Source organism: Ahaetulla prasina, chromosome 3 (assembly GCF_028640845.1).
Source record: "Ahaetulla prasina isolate Xishuangbanna chromosome 3, ASM2864084v1, whole genome shotgun sequence".
In the NCBI taxonomy this organism is placed as follows: Eukaryota; Metazoa; Chordata; class Lepidosauria; order Squamata; family Colubridae; genus Ahaetulla; species Ahaetulla prasina.
The window spans coordinates 29821695-29838933 of record NC_080541.1 but is presented as its reverse complement, the minus strand read 5'-3'; the positions used below and the strand labels follow the sequence as shown (position 1 = coordinate 29838933).

The window sequence follows — 17239 nt, the reverse complement described above, 5'->3', positions numbered from 1 at the left end:
ATTCAGTAACCTTACAAATGTAATACATTATTATTAGATTAATATATCCCACTTGTTAATTGGTTTGGTGAGGAATCACTGATGATTATGATTTTTTTAACCGGTTACATATCAACTTAATAGTCAAGTCATCCTGACCATGATTTAGCTGTTTGGCTAACCAGAATGTTATGGAATATTTTTTATTTTTTGGGGGTAAAAGCGAGAAATATTGTGTCTCCAAAATTTTCAGTTTTTATGATAGGCACAACTTTTTCCTGGTCCTGATCAGATGATGTTTTATTAGTTCTCCGGGATTTCTCACAAGATAATATATGCTGTAAAGATTTAGCTAATATGTTCTCTAGCATACATATTTCATAATAGATAACTAGTTGCAGCTGTCTTTTCAAGGCTATCATAAAAATCTAGAGAGGGACAATAGAAAGTCAACTGACAGCCCTCCAGGGTAGATCAAATTTGGAAACCAAAAACAGGCTACTTTTATTATAAGGTCATAGGAACAGAGTCTTGCAAGTCTGAATGCACTTTCCTCCTCCCTCCCTTTATCTTTATCCCTTTAAACTAGGGATAGTCATATCTGAGACACTCTCAAATTACACTTCTGCCCCCTATTCAGATTTCTTTTATCTGTTTTCTTGTTTGAGGCTCTTTGTCCTGTTCCTCAAGGTTATTTCTTCTGCCTGTAACATCAACTGAGAAATTGTTATTGTAAAGAAACTGTTATTAATGACAATATTTTGTCAAGAAACTAGAAGGCAGATGGGATACCCAATCAGAGATGAATGAATGAAATTCTGAATATACTAGAAGATGTAAGTTATTTAGATATCTTAGGAACAGATATGGAGATACAAGCCAATTTAATAGAGGTTGAAGAAAGATGATTTCTAGAATATTTTTTCTCAGCATATGTCATTGCTGAGCTAAACATACTCTTGGGTTCTGAAAAATATACTTGGGAGTTTAGAATTGAGAAACTATGCTTTGGAATTGAAAATAGTAATTTATCTTATTTCTTTATCCTTGAGTAATAAGTACAGGTAGTCCTCTACTTATGATCACAATTGAGCACAGAATTTATGTTGCTAAGTGAGAAATTTGTTAAGTGAGCTTTGTCCCATTTTATGACTTTCCTTGTTATATTTGTTAAGTGAATCACAGCAGTTGTTACATTAGTAGCATGGTTGTTAAATGACATGACCCTGGGAAACTGCAACCATCATAAATATGAACCAGTTGTCAAGTATCTGAATGTAAATCATGTGACCAAAAGAACACTGCAACAGTTGTTAAGTGTGAAAAATGGTCATAAGTCACTTTTTTCAGTGCTGTTGAAACTTTGAATGGTCACTAAACAAACTGTTATAAATCAAGTACTACCTATATAGGATATAAACAAACATTGTTTTGCTCTGCAAATCTGAATTTTACTTATAAGTTTTTATGAAAACAGAAAATGATTAATAAAGCCCCAAAACCAAAGGTAGCAAAATTTGCTGGTAAACCAGGACTGGGGAAGTTCACCTTTACGTACAAAGTTTACTGGGACATACCAGCTATGGCTGGAGATAGGAAAGGAATTTTGCTGAATTTTTGACCTAAATAGATTTATTTTCTTGAAATAAAGAGTTGGGGGATGAATTATGCCACTATAGCCTGGGGGTATTTGAGGCCCTTTCCTAAGAAGCACAATGCTATTTGTCCAAGAGATGCCTCCACATTTTTTTTAGAGTATTGAGACTCCAACAGCAGATGCTGGAATGCTAGGATTTTATTGATTTCAGGATACATATTTTGTCTAAAACTATAATATTGTAAACATATTTCATATATCTTACAATTCTTTGCTGCTTTTTTACATTATTATATTTCAAAAACAATGATCATAAATGAAATATTTTATACCAGCAGTTTTCTTGTTCAACAGTTAGTGATAAGATACTGATATAAATTCATCTAAATTTCAGACCTGAAAACCCTATTTTCAGTTGGAAAAAAAATTCCCTGTTTCACTAGCTTTTTACAATATTTTGGAAATTTTCAGGGCTCAGGTTTAAAGAAATGTGACACACAGAAATGTTTCTGTTATAGACTATATTTTTTGTGAAAAGAAATTTGTTTATGCCAGTGTGATATGTAGATATAAAAACAACTGCCAGAAGTTAATAACAGCAAAAAATGTCTTGACATATACACAGTGTGGTTTACAGAGCTTGCACGTTTTGTCAATTTTGTCAAAGGAATTCACTTAGATAAACCTTAAAAATATATATTTAAGGTTTCTTTCTCTATGTTTAATATTATTTGTTTCCAGCTGCATTTGGTGATATTTCCAGCAAAGACAATTTCTCCATTACTTTACAAAGTTACCATGAAAGTAAAATTTATTTTATGCGTCTATTAAAGAAGGAGCAATCACTTCTGGCAGCAATTTTTGAATGTCTTGAAAAGTAAGGGGAAAATGTTTAGTTATTTAATATGTCAATTATATTGTAAGGCATGAATAGAAATGTTTATGGGATCTTCTGTTTCAAGTGTTAAAATAAATTAATTGGCGTTGGTTCCACATTATGGTGAAATAGATATGTAGCAGTGTAATTGCCTGACTGGCCTCAAGCAGCAAATTGTCTTGAACCAGCCTAAGTTCTATTTTTTTGAACTGTAGAATAATTTCAAATTTGGGTAGGATTGCTGGAAAGAATGATGTACTGTACTAGGTTATATAACATAATGAATCTCAAGAATGGTCTTATTTGGAGTACTTTTTAGAAATATATACAGAAAATCTGATCATTCAAATTAAGCTTCCAAAGAAGCTTAATTTTTGATACTTATTTTTGATACTTTTTGATAATTATTTTGATACAGGTAGTTCTGTATAAAGGACCATTTCATTGAGCACAAAATTGCTATTGCTAAGCAAGACAGTAGTTAAGTGAATTTTGCCCCATTTTATGACCCCTTTCTTGCAACAGTTGTTAAGTGAATTGCTGCAGTTGTTAAATTAGTAATACCGTTGTTAAGTGAATCCAGCTTCCTCATTGACTTTGCTTGTCAGAAGGTCACAAAAGGTGATCACATGACTTCAGGACACTGCAACCATCATAAAGAAGAATCAGTTGCCAGTTGTTGGAATTTTGATCATGTGACTATGGGGATGTTGCAATGGTCATGAAGTGTGAAAAATGGTCATAAGTCGCTTTTTTCAGTGCCGTTGTAACCTTGAATGATCACTGAACAAACTGTTATAAGTCGAGGACTATCTATATTAGTTTTACAATACTGAAACTCAGTTACTGTAGAGGGATACTGGATGTCATGTTGTTAAAAGCTCTAATGTAATTATTGTCTGGCCATCTACGTCTAATATTATTGAAATATATGTTAGTTTAAAAATGGGTATGGGAATTGATATAGTCATAACCCTGTTAGCAAAGGAAGTAGGAGTTACTATAAAAAAATCCTTAATAATTTCCTCCTCCATCTCTTCATACGGTGGAGTGATCGAAATGGGGGCTAATTTAGAAAATGATATAGTGAAGAGTATATCAAAGTACATGTCAGCAGTACCAACTTTTACTTCAACGCAAATACTATATATTCAATTTAGAATCTTGACAGTTATTGAAAAGCATCAATTGCTTGTAGATTTTTAATTTGAATATATCACCAGCATCCTCCAGCATCTATAATACCTTCCTTCTATATTCAGAATTTTGTTCATAGAAAAGGCTTGATTAAAGTACAAGATCACCGGATAATAAAATTAGACACAAAGAATCTAAATTTAATAGCAATTTTATTTAAGCAAATTAGAATTTTAAGCTTCCAGCCTTCATTAGCATGATCAGAGCTACCCACTGAATTGTAAATGTATGCGATTAGTAATAGGAACAGGTGTTATTCTTGTCAAATGAAGAGCTCTACCTTTATGATACATTAATTCACATAGTTAATAGCTACTGACATTTGGACTTCCTGTAGAAAGCATGGAACCATTCTACATTTATACTTGCTTTCTTAGATAATTTACTGATTAATTCACTTGTTTTAATCACTAAAAAACAGCTGTCAAAAGTCATGTCTTCAGCCTTTCTAGCACTCAGTTATTTTAAAATAAATGTTAAAATCTTGAAGTAACTTCTGATCAATAGCAATATAGCAACACTTTCACCCAAGATGGGCCTTGGCTCTTCTCCCTAAACCCATGAAGTATATACCTCCTGATCGAGGTGAAATTTACTTACCTTCCCTACCGGTTTGCCAATGTGTACATCGTCTGTGCAAAGCCTTCTGTGCATGTACAAAGATTTAAAATGTTGCAAAAAACCCGATGTCATGATGTCTGTGTGGGTGAGCGGAACCTCCCGCAGCCGCTGCTACCGGTTCGCCTAAACCAGATAGAACCAGCTAGATTTCACCCCTGCTCCTGATCCTTTCTTCTGCTCTATTCTACCTAGATATCTTAATCCTATTCTATGTGTGAGACAGAAGTCTGCTGCAATTTATATTATCCATGTGGCAGAGGAAAATTCAGAACAATATATATATATATATATATATATATATATATATATATATATATATATATATATATATATATATATATATATATATATATATAGGTCTTTGGTTGTTCGGGTTTTCTCCTGTAAAATTGGAAGTGTCTTGGCGACGTTCGAAAGTCTCATTCGTCATCTTCAGGCTTCAGCTTCGTGCTTCTGGGAGCAATGTGTGATCGCAGCTGTTTCTTCCTTTTAACTGCTAGTGGGGGTTTGAACTGATTGGGTGGGAGCTTGGCTGTGCTCTGATTGGATGGGGTTTTTTCTGTGCTCTGATTGTGTTGGTGGGGGCTTGGTTCTGCTCAGTCTAGTCTGTGCTGCAGGGGGATTTGAGCTGATGAGCTGCATAGCTGTTGTTTGGCTTTGTGGTCGTGCTACATCTTCATAGTGGGTGTCAGTCTGCTGCATGAATGGATTGGAGGGGTTTGAAATGGCTAATGTTGCAGCTGCGGTCTGGCTTCTGGTCCTTGGTTGTGCTTCATGATCAGTGTGGGTTTGGGTCTGCTTTCTGGGTGGATGTGCGGTGGTGACATCCTGTGTGGACCTTGTGAGTGTGGGTCTGGTGTCATTCCTCGTGTTAGGGACTCGTTTGTCAATAAGGGTGGGTTTCCAAATGGCTGGTAGGCGGGAGGTGTCATCTCGTTTGTTCATGCTGTGTGGGCGTTTTTCTATCTCAATGGCTTCTCTGATTATTCTATATACCAAATCAAATTAACCAACCTACTCCAAGACCCTGCATACAAGCCCCTAAACACAGACCCCACCACCTACCTAGAAAAAACCACTAGATCCAAAATAAAAGCCTCCCCCATCAGCGAAGAAAGCTGCAATTTATATTATCCATGTGGCAGAGGAAAATTCAGAACAATATATATATATATATATATTATTTGCATTTATATCCCGCCCTTCTCCGAAGACTCAGGGCGGCTTACACTATGTCAAGCAATAGTCTTCATCCATTTGTATATTATATACAAAGTCAACTTATTGCCCCCAACAATCTGGGTCCTCATTTTACCTACCTTATAAAGGATGGAAGGCTGAGTCAACCTTGGGCCTAGTGGGGCTTGAACCTTCAGTAATTGCAAGCAGCTGCTGTTAATAACAGACTGTCTTACCAGTCTGAGCCACAGAGGTTATTTTCTGTAACACAACTTTCTAACCTCTGTAGCATAAAAGTATATGATAACAGGTTTAAACCTTTATTTCCTCTTCAAGTTATACATCAATCTTGCAAAAAATAAACAAAATTAAACTTTATTATTAAAAAAAATTCAAAAGATGAACTATATGATGCTCTATTTTAGAAAATGCATGCAGTGTTCATGGAAGATCACATGATGGTGCTGTTCCACTTGAATTTATAATTTGGGAGGTAGTGTAGATATTTTTCAAATTTTCTAGAAACTTCCAAAAACTTAATAAAGAAAAAAAGGAAATCTTCTATTCAACTTTTCAAAATTACTATCTTTTTCTATGTGTTTATAAATAGTCAATTTGGCATGGGAAAAAGGGTTGAATATTTTTTGTTAGCATTCCATTCCATAAGTTTCTAATTAACATAAAACAATTATTTCCAGAGTTTTAGTGTTTTGAGATACTGTCCATACAATAAAAGGTGCTATGCATGTATATTTCAAACTTAATTGAAAAATTAACACCAATTATTGGTTTCTAGTATTTAATACTTGACAATAGGTAAGCATGAGGATATACTGTAGCTCCAGATTCAGAAAACTAAATGCTCCTAATTAATTAGTAATTGCATTTTCAATAAAGATATTCTCAGAATCAAAGAACACCATCATAATTTTCTAAACAAGGAATTTATTTTCTGAAAATATTTCCAGATATATAAACTGGAATTTCTGTCAGAATACAAATTAATCAGAGAATAATATTCATTTTGAGAGTGTTCACCTTTCCCCAAACATTATATTATATGGTCCAATTGAAAAGTTACTAAACTATGAGTCACTATCGGCAGATGCTCTTATCCAAAATATAATACAGGCATACTGACCAGAATTGGTAGAGGGTGCTTTGAACTATTTTGGATTCTTGGACCCTAAGTGACAGTTGGGTCGAGGGTCAGCTTACATAAGAGTCCTCAACTTACAACCACAACTGGGATCAGAATTCCCTTTCCTAAGCAAGACAATTAAGCGAGATGCACCCAATTTTATAACCTTTTCTGCTATGGTTAAGTGGATTGTTGCAGTTATTATGTGAATCGATTGGTCATTAAGTGAATCTGACTTCCCTCATTGACTTTGCTTGCTAAAAGACAGCTGGGAAAGTCACATATGGATCATGTGACTCCATGAAATTGCAACTCTTGTAAATACATGCCGGTTGCCAAAATGACCATGAGGATGCTATAAGTGCGAGCTCTAGTTGTAAGTTACTATTTTCAGTGACAGTATAACTTTCATAAAGCAAATCAAGATGCAGGATGCAGGCAGCATGTGAAACCCTTCTACTCCATGGAAAAACCTCTCTCCACAGAACTGGTCCCTGGTGCCCAAAAAATTGGAGGCCACTGCTATAGATGCATTTTGCTTGATACATGTGAATGGTAAACTATCAAGAATGATTTAAAAAAAAAATAGCTGCAGATTCCCTCCCCCAAGCATTTAACATGTAATATATTCAAAGTTCAATAAATATTTCTTTGTGATGTTTGACTAATAATGTTTGACTAATTAACAAATAAGTATCTCTAGGTCCATCTCAGAGGGTAGACCAAAAACTTAGACAACAATTATAGATGGCAAGCTTTATTTTGCTCTGTTTTGTGTTAATTCAAAAGGCAAAAGCATCTTAAGTTAATATACAACTACAACATATACAGTGGTGGGATTCAAATAATTTAACAACCGGTTCTCTGCCCTAATGATTTCTTCCAACAACCAGTTCACCAAACTGCTCAGAAAGTTAACAACCGGTTCTCCCGAAGTGGTGCGAACTGGCTGAATCCCACCACTGAACAGAAAAGGGCTGAGATCCTGTGTGCTCCCTGGTTTTATGCTTTTTCTGAGCTTTGAACTTTCTGGGGCACAGGAAGAGTATCCTGATTGGTTGTCAGACTCCCAGGGGGTGGGAGTCTTAGCTAACATTGTAGGTTGTCCCTCAAGCTTGCCTGAGCCTTGCTGGCTGATGTAATCTTCCCAGGTGCCATGTGGTGAGATGGGTAGAGGCTAATCCTATCATGTCCTGAGGACCATGTCTTAATCCCATCACCCTGGAGCTGAAGGTCTTCTGTGTTGTAGATAAGATGTCTTTTGTCTTTCTGGGGCTATTAACAAAGGTGGGGGCCGCTTTCCAAGAGCATGTTTCTCCTTTTCTCATCCAGGAAGGTATAATATTCTGCTTTTTAAAATATTTCCTAGAATATTTCATTCTTCTAGGAGGGGGGTGGGTGCTAAATTCCTACACCCCAAACATTATATTATTTGGTCCAATTGAAAAGTTACTAAACTATGAATCACTATTGGCAGATTGCTCTTATCCAAAATATAATACAGGCATACTGACCAGAATTGGTAGAGGGTGCTTTGAACTATTTTGGATTCTTGGACCCTAAGTGACAGTTGGGTCAAGGGTCAGCTTACATAAGAATCCTCAACTTACAACCACAACCGGGATCAGAATTCCCTTTCCTAAGCAAGACAATTAAGCGAGATGCACCCAATTTTATAACCTTTTCTGCTATGGTTAAGTGGATTGTTGCAGTTATTATGTGAATCGATTGGTCATTAAGTGAATCTGACTTCCCTCATTGACTTTGCTTGCTAAAAGACAGCTGGGAAAGTGGCATATGGCGATCATGTGACTCCATGAAATTGCAACTCTTGTAAATACATGCCGGTTGCCAAAATGACCATGAGGATGCTATGATGGTTATAAGTGCGAGCTCTAGTTGTAAGTTACTGTTTTCAGTGACAGTATAACTTTCATAAAGCAAATCAAGATGCAGGATGCAGGCAGCATGTGAAACCCTTCTACTCCATGGAAAAACCTCTCTCCACAGAACTGGTCCCTGGTGCCCAAAAGATTGGAGGCCACTGCTATAGATGCATTTTGCTTGATACATGTGAATGGTAAACTATCAAGAATGATTTTTAAAAAAAAAAATAGCTGCAGATTCCCTCCCCCAAGCATTTAACATGTAATATATTCAAAGTTCAATAAATATTTCTTTGTGATGTTTGACTAATAATGTTTGACTAATTAACAAATAAGTATCTCTAGGTCCATCTCAGAGGGTAGACCAAAAACTTAGACAACAATTATAGATGGCAAGTTTTATTTTGCTCTGTTTTGTGTTAATTCAAAAGGCAAAAGCATCTTAAGTTAATATACAACTACAACATATACAGTGGTGGGATTCAAATAATTTGACAACCGGTTCTCTGCCCTAATGATTTCTTCCAACAACCAGTTCACCAAACTGCTCAGAAAGTTAACAACCGGTTCTCCCGAAGTGGTGCGAACTGGCTGAATCCCACCACTGAACATATAACTGATCTGTTTAGTAGCTAAAGCCATATATCCGGATACAATCCAATCTATCCTGTTTGAGATCTTCTTGGATGACATCCCATTCTAAAAAAGTCTCAGTATTAGTTTGCTTGATCAAAATAATTTAAAATCTTTCATCCAAGATTTGTGAATCTCTTTTGATATTTTGCAGGTACATGGTAGATCAGCTCAACCTATTAAATACCAACTATTGATTGTATTTACTTACATTTAGCTAAGATGCCTCTTCCTGCAAAATTTTTACAATTTACTCAGATTAACTGGGGAGGTCCATCTCCAGACTTTTTCTGTGGTGGCCATATGGTATTAGAATTGCTATTTGCACTTTAAAGAATGCTTTAAAAACATACCTTTTCTAGTTGACCCGTAACAATATTTCATTGTGTATTTTTTTAAAAAATAAATGTTTTAAAAATCTTGGGTGGCAATTGATAATTTAATGTACTATGGGATTTGTTGTTTAATATGCTTCACTTTTATATACCACCCAAAACTTTTATAATTGGTAATTTAAAAGTCAAATATTCTCCTTTTTTCTTTCCTTAAAATAGCTGCTGAAAGAACTGATAAGTATTAAAATATACATGCAATGTTAAATCATTAAAACACATGACTGCATTAATTATGAAATAGAAGGAGAAATAAAGGAACAGAAGTTAATGATCCATAATTGATCTTAAGTGACAACATAATCCAATGCTGGTTTAAAAGAGAATTTTCAATTTCCGATGGAATATAGGTGAAGAAGCAGCTGACCTTACATGTCAGGCACAGTCATGGTGTTGAGGTATATACAAGGGTTTTAAAGACTTGATTGATATAGTAATAATCCTGTAAGTATCTTGTCCTATATATATATATATACATACATACATATATATATAGGTCTTTGGTTGTTCGGGTTTTCTCCCGTGTAAAATTGGAAATGTCTTGGCGACGTTTCGACGAAGTCTCATTCGTCATCTTCAGGCTTCAGCTTCGTGCTTCTGGGAGCAATGTGTGATCGCAGCTGCACGTTGAAGCCTGAAGATGACGAATGAGACTTCGAAACGTCACCAAGACACTTCCAATTTTACGCGAGAAAACCCAATAACCAAAGACCTACATACAAACACCGAAAACCTCAGAAAACAAATACATACATACATACATATATATATATATATATATATATAAAAGTCTTTGGTTATTCGGGTTTTCTCCCGCGTAAAATTGGAAGTGTCTTGGCAACGTTTCGACGAAGTCTCATTCGTCATCTTCAGCAATTGCTCCCAGAAGCACGAAGCTGAAGCCTGAAGATGACGAATGAGACTTCGAAACGTCACCAAGACACTTCCAATTTTACGCGAGAAAACCCAATAACCAAAGACCTACATACAAACACCGAAAACCTCAGAAAACACACACACACATATATATATATATATATATATATGTATATGTATATGTATATGTATATGTATATGTATAAATATATCTTTAATAGTAATGCTCTGCAATTTGAACTGTACTTGTAGGTGAACTGGTAACCCGAGCAGTAGGTAAAATAAAGGTGCCACAAGATACCTGAGTTGAAAATTTTGAATTGTTTTTAATTCAGTTTGAAATAAAATACATTATAGTAATTACATTAAGACATTACTAACATGTACAGGATTGTGATCTTGTCACAATCTACCAAGATGGAAAGCAATGATCTACCTCAAAGTAATACAAAAATCCATTTTATTTATTTTTTTATTTATTTATTTATGCAAATTCAAAGCTTAAATTAATAGCTGATCATTTAATAATAATCTCCCAAGTCATTCTCCTTTTAAGGGAAAGTTTAATTAGAACAGACTTTTTTTTCTGTACGGTAATAGACTTTTTGTACAAAGGATTTCGGTTTTGTCTGGGTTTACCTTTACTACTTTATTCATATCAAATTCCTTTGGGTCAGTTACTAATCTTATTGAAATGGGTCATTAGGAAGACACACAGACCTTCACCATCTCTTCTGAGGGATCAGTCTTTTCCTCACCATTAGTATCAGTGACAGTAGCATCTATCACATGGTTATTTAACCTCCCTATGGATGGGCTATGTTCAGATGTCTTGCTTCATACGATATCTCTTCCTCAGCTCAGTAAGCTTGTTAATGTTATCTAGGAAGAATCAAAACAGGTTTCATTTTTTCCAACAATCGTCTGTCACAACATCTTCATGTACATGCTGTTGTGCTTCTAAATCTATTTTTTCTTCTGTCATATAGTACATGGCTAACTTTTTCGACACTGAGTGCCTAAATTGGAATGCACGCATGCGCCGGAGCAGCAAAAACCCAAAGACCAGTTGGACAGTGCACAAGCGTGTGCCGGCCACCTGATCTTTGGGTTTCTGGTGCAGAGAGGGCTCTGTGTCCTCTCTGGATACCATAGGTTCTCCATAACCTATGCATGCCATAGGTTCACCATCACGGATATAGTATATCTCTGTGCAATGACTACTGGTTCGCTCATGGGCAGAAGCGTCCGGGCGGGTGGGTGAAGCCTCCCGCCACTGCCGCTAGTGCTTCGCCCAATCCGGGGTGAACCGGTAGCAACCCACTACTGCCCCCACTACTGCCCCGTGGCTACAAATGAAGTCTTGTGTATGCATTGAAAATAGGGATAGATTCCCCTGAAATTTTAGCCTAGCTAAATAATTTTTTTAAATGCCATCCCCCCCAAGCATATGACATCATAAATTATCTGCTAAGCAATTAGTTTAGGCAATTTTCCTATTTATTAAATTATCAGTTTATTAGTTTAGACTTCACTAAAGTATCCTTCCCCCCCTCCCACATAAAGGGCTTCTCTTCATTTCTGTTACTAATTAAAAATGTAGGTGCAATGGGATATATTGTGAAGCCACCTTGTAGAAGGGATAAAAGAAGTCTGCTTCTAAAACTAAAAACACCAGATTTGTAGTAAGAAGTTGAAGGAAAAAAATGTTATCTGGCCCGCCTTATGAGGCAAAAGAGAGTGTCAGGCCAAGAAGCCATTTTTTTCATTGGATCTACAGGCCTGCCTACAGACTCGCAAATGATGATAAAAGAAAGACTTGCAAATGATGATCGAAAGTGTTATTGGTGTAAAATCAGTTATAAACATTCTTGGGGAAAATAAACAGGAAAACGTACCATGAGAATGGAGGACCAAGCACAATATAGTCCCTCAAACAAAATGAATGACAACAAAAAAAGCAAAATAATGTTTCTTGAGACATCCAAATTGCACAAAAGAAAGAGAAAGGAAATTGAAATATTATTCTATTATCAGGAAATACATATATTTGCTAGCTTATCATTCAACATGCTATATTAGAATTAGAATAAATATTAGAATACTTTGGCTTTTAGTAGCATATAAAAATAAAATGTTCTCAAGATAAAAGGTTCTATGACATAAATGATTCAGAAAAAACCTTGTTTGTTATTCCAAGTTATTCCAAAGTAACTTGTAAAAAGAAAAAAGAAGCTGTGATTCAAAAGCTGTTTACAATTATGTATATTTTCTGACCAAAAAGGCAAAATATTACTAGTAGACTATTCCTTGTCACTTTTTGTGAATTTTCATTCTGAATCCATTAAGAAACTTAATTCTGCAAGATAATCCCAAAGGTGCTTTTTTCAAAAGGCAACTGGGCTTTCTTTTTCCTTGAAAATGTTTTGCTTCTCCTCCAAGAAGCTTCTTCAATTCTGACTGAATGGTGGGGGATGGAAGGTTTACATGTATTCCTTATGGTCATCTGGTCATTAGGACTCTTTTTGAGAGCTGTTGAGGCCACTTGGAGGTTTATCTGCACCTTTAAGAGTCACCCAAAGAGTGCAAATGGGTGTGGACTGTGGAACCTTCTTGGAACTGCTGAAAGGACTGTGTTATAAACAGAAGATAGGTGGTGTTGGATTTTCCCTTCCCCCACTCCCCACCTTTTCAATCTTAATGTAGATGGCCTCTTTAACCCAAATTGACCCATATACTGATATAGGGTTTCTATATGGTTTTTTTATGGTTGCTATAATTCTGTCCCTCACCCCTTTCAAAGAGTGTTGATTCACTTCAAAATAGTTGCTGATGTTTCCTTATTTCTATTGCCTTCAAACACTAACAATAGTTAATCGTTTCTAGTTTGTAATGCTTCCTATCAGTTTCAGGTACTTCCATGGCATTGTTTCCCATAACAGGGGAAGTCGAGGTAGTCCTCGACTTACGACAACAATTGAGTGCCAAATTTCCATTGCTAAGCAAGACAGTTGTTAAGTGATTTTTGCCCCATTTTATTTATTTATTGGATTTTATTTATTGGATTATGGCCTTTCTTGCCACCGTTGTTAAGTGAATCACTGTACTTGTTAAGTTAGTAACATGGCTGTTAAATGAATCTGGCTTCCCCATTGACTTTGCTTGCTATAAGTCACAAAAGGTGATCACATAACCCTGGGATTCTATAACCGTGATAAATACAGGCCAAGCATCCAAATTTTAATCAGGTGAGCATGGGGATGCTGCAATAGTCATAAGTGTGAAAAATGGTCATAATTTTTCAGTTATGCTGCTGTAACTTCAAATAGCCATTAAACAAATGGTTATAAGAACTAACAGTGTTTTACTAAATATTTATAATAATGATAGGACTCCCAGATGCGGTTTAAACAGCTTTAATCCAGGTTTAAGAAAACATGAAATAATATATATTAAGCTTAGATAAAACATGAATTGTTTTTAACAAAAAGCAAGAAATGCTTCAAATACGTTTCTTATTAAAAATACACTTTTTTAAAAAAAATATTTTTAGCTAGAACAGATTTAACTGGTATAGCAACTGGTAGTTGCTATAAATCACCTTTTGTTACTTATAACAACTGCTAGAACTGTCTTCAGAACATTAAATAATACATTTTTCTTTCAGAGATATATATGATATAATAATGTACACATTCAGAAGAAATATGGAAAAGTACAGACAACAAGTATTAATGATTACTGAATATGTAGGTTAAACTAAAGTTTCTTGAAGATAATGGACTAAAATCAATGGATTAGAAATAATACTGATTCCTGTGGGTCGATTACAATTATTATTACAGTCAGCTCTATTATTTCATGGTCCTCTCTTTTATGGTATAAGTTTGGAATCAGTCCAATAAATGCAAACTCAATGAAAACTGATTGGAAGGATATGGCTTATAATTTGGCGTACAAGATTTATAGCAGAAGACGAAATGAATGTCAGTACTGACTTTTTTACTGAGCTGAACATATATGATTTGAATTCAGACTATTGAAAACCATGTATCTCTGCACATTTCAGAAAAAAACCCTCAAAGAACTTAGAAATTAAATTGCTATGATTTAATTTAATATTTAAAGGAGCCAGATAAGCATCTTTCTTTCACATTGTTTTTAAAAATGCATATTTCCTACTGTATAGAAAACTGTCTCACATTTCTTGAAGTTTTGAAAAACTGCCTTGTTTTTTGTTTGGTTAAAATCCTGTTGAGTGCAAAAGTTGCATTATGAAGTTGCATTATACAATTTTAAACTCTGTCACAAAAATGGGGAAATTTTTAAATAAATGCAATATCTCATATATTTTTATTTTGTCTTGTACTATAAATGCTTGGGAGTAGAAAGTAATCTAAATCTAGATCTTAAATTCATATACCTAGTATACCTTCATTCTAGTCAGCTTTTAGGATGGAAAAGGTTGGTCTAGAATGTTTAGTGATAGAATAAAAATTTATCCCAGTAATCATTTGTTATTCTCTGAAATGTTTATTTCATTTCTAAAGTCAATTCTTCTCCAAATTCTTATAACAATTTGTTAATTTTTAGAATATATATTTTATATGTGTACATATTAACTATTTAGTTTAGACTTTTATATTATATATAATATTGAGATTAAAATATTTAAGTTATCCCTGCCATGCAGAGTATATGCAGAAAGTACATATTAAAATACATTTAAATATAATATATACAATATAATGCTGTACATATAATTTAATTTTTAAGAAATTAAAAAATAATTTCTTATTTTTTAATTTTTTAAAATGTTTTATTAGCATTACTAAATTAGAGATTGTGAAGATATTTAACATTGTATTTCTTTCTAAAGTTCATGCTTTTTCTCTACTGCTATGGATTTATAGATTTATTTGTTTGTTTGTTTGTTTGTTTATATCACTTTCTCTCTACACTAGATCTAGTATGGTTCTAAATTCAAAATTATAAAAACAAGAAGAACAATACCATTGGAATCAAGAAGAGTTAATATCATTGATTAACATCAATATCAGGCTTCTTGTTTATTTTAACAAAATAAACAGGCATACGGATCAAGTGCCTGTAAACATGGAAATTGGTAATATGGCCCATATGCCAGCCATGAACCTTTGTTATCTAATCATTTCTCATTTTAAAGTTATCCCCAAATTTTGTTGCAGCATGTTTCACACATTAAGTCCTGGAAAGGAATTAGCAGGTTATTATCTTCATTGGTTGTCCTTCCATTGGTACGAAAACAGTTTCTCTGACATTCCTATAGGTTTTTTTATTTCACAAGTCTCTTTCAATACATTTCCTGGCAAGAATCTCAAATGTTTCAAACAATCAGAAGAATGATTTATCTGCTATTCGTTTTAGTTCTCTCTTTGTAAATTCTCCAGCCATCTGGTACTGCCATATTGTAATGTGTTTGGGGAAAAGGTATTCACCAATCCTAATATAATGAATGCAGTTCCATGGAATCATAAAGTATATATTATTTAAGATTCAGAGCTTGAATGCAAATGCCCGTTTACTGTGATAATTTGCTGAAAATTAATATAATCTTTTATGGACACATTTGTTTAACTGTGGTTTATAGAATAAATTAAATTGGTTGGTTGCATACAAAACAAGAGATAAACTGTTCAGCTTCCAAAGACTTTTATGTTAAAGTTGACAACTATTTAATCTATATTTTGTGCAAAGTTGTCATAGCTAAAACGAAAAAAAAACACTGACAACATTTTTAAGATAGTTTGTAACATCCCTGTTACAACTAAATATGAATTTCCCTGATTGTTATATCTCACTGTTGGGTGATGACAATGATAACCTAAAACATTGTCTCGGTTTTTATGAAATGTATGAAAAAATTTGCAACAAGAATTTCATATTGGTTCAGATTTTGCAGGCCTTCATACACTTCCTTTAAAATAGCTTTCTTTTTTTAACATTTATGTAATATTATTTTACCGTTGATTGCATTTTTGCACCACACAAACTGCTTTGAGCACATTAAAGAAAAATATTTGAGATATTTCAAATACCAGTAAATTAAATCTTAGGTATTGGGGAATATTGAGATTAAAAAAATAATAATAATCACCCTCTGTAGACAAATAAAAAGCTTGGATAGTGAATTATTAAAAGAACAAGATCCCTTTTAAGGCTACCTTGAACATCATAGTTCGTTTGTATTACAGTATCGTCCCGGGCGAGACCCTCAACGAGGCTCTGATAATGTCTCCAACAAATCTTCAGACAGTGATGTCAGCGATGTATCAGCAGTCTCAAGAACCAGTAGTGCATCCCGTTTTAGCAGCACTAGTTATATGTCTGTGCAATCAGAACGGCCAAGAGGAAACAAGAAAATAAGGTAAGAAACTACAAGTCTGCTTTAACCTTGTTTTCCATGAATTGAGCTGGATCCCAGTATGTACCTCTTCCAGTACACTTTCTGAAATTTCAGTGTTGCTTTCTATATTCGTTTACGTTCTTTGAAAGTAGATCACTTACTTTCAAAACAAACTGTTTACTAAAACTCCACACTATAAGACAATTTAAAATAGATGTTCTGGATTATAATAGCAAGTCATGTATGGATATTAATAACTGCAGTTCATAAATGTACGTCGTGGCAGTGTAAACCTCATTATGATATTCCTAAAATAGGCCCCTTCTAAAAACTTCCTCTCCCCCGCAGTACCAGTGTTGGGTTTCAAAAATTTTTACGACCAGTTCTGTGAGTGTGGCTTGGTGGGTGTGGCATGGCATGGCTTGGTGGATGTGGCAGGGGAAGGATACTGCAAAATCCCCATTTCCTCCCCATCA

General features: G+C 34.5%; 1 protein-coding gene across 1 annotated transcript in view; it reads left to right on the top strand.

The window, feature by feature from the left end:
* The window catches only part of RIMS2 (regulating synaptic membrane exocytosis 2), a 318322-nt gene that overhangs the window by 251800 nt on the left and 49283 nt on the right, over positions 1-17239 (top strand). Inside the window, exon 25 of the mRNA XM_058175035.1 lies at positions 16612-16784. Coding sequence (XP_058031018.1) covers positions 16612-16784 — 173 coding nt within the window. The remainder of the gene's footprint in view (positions 1-16611; positions 16785-17239) is intronic.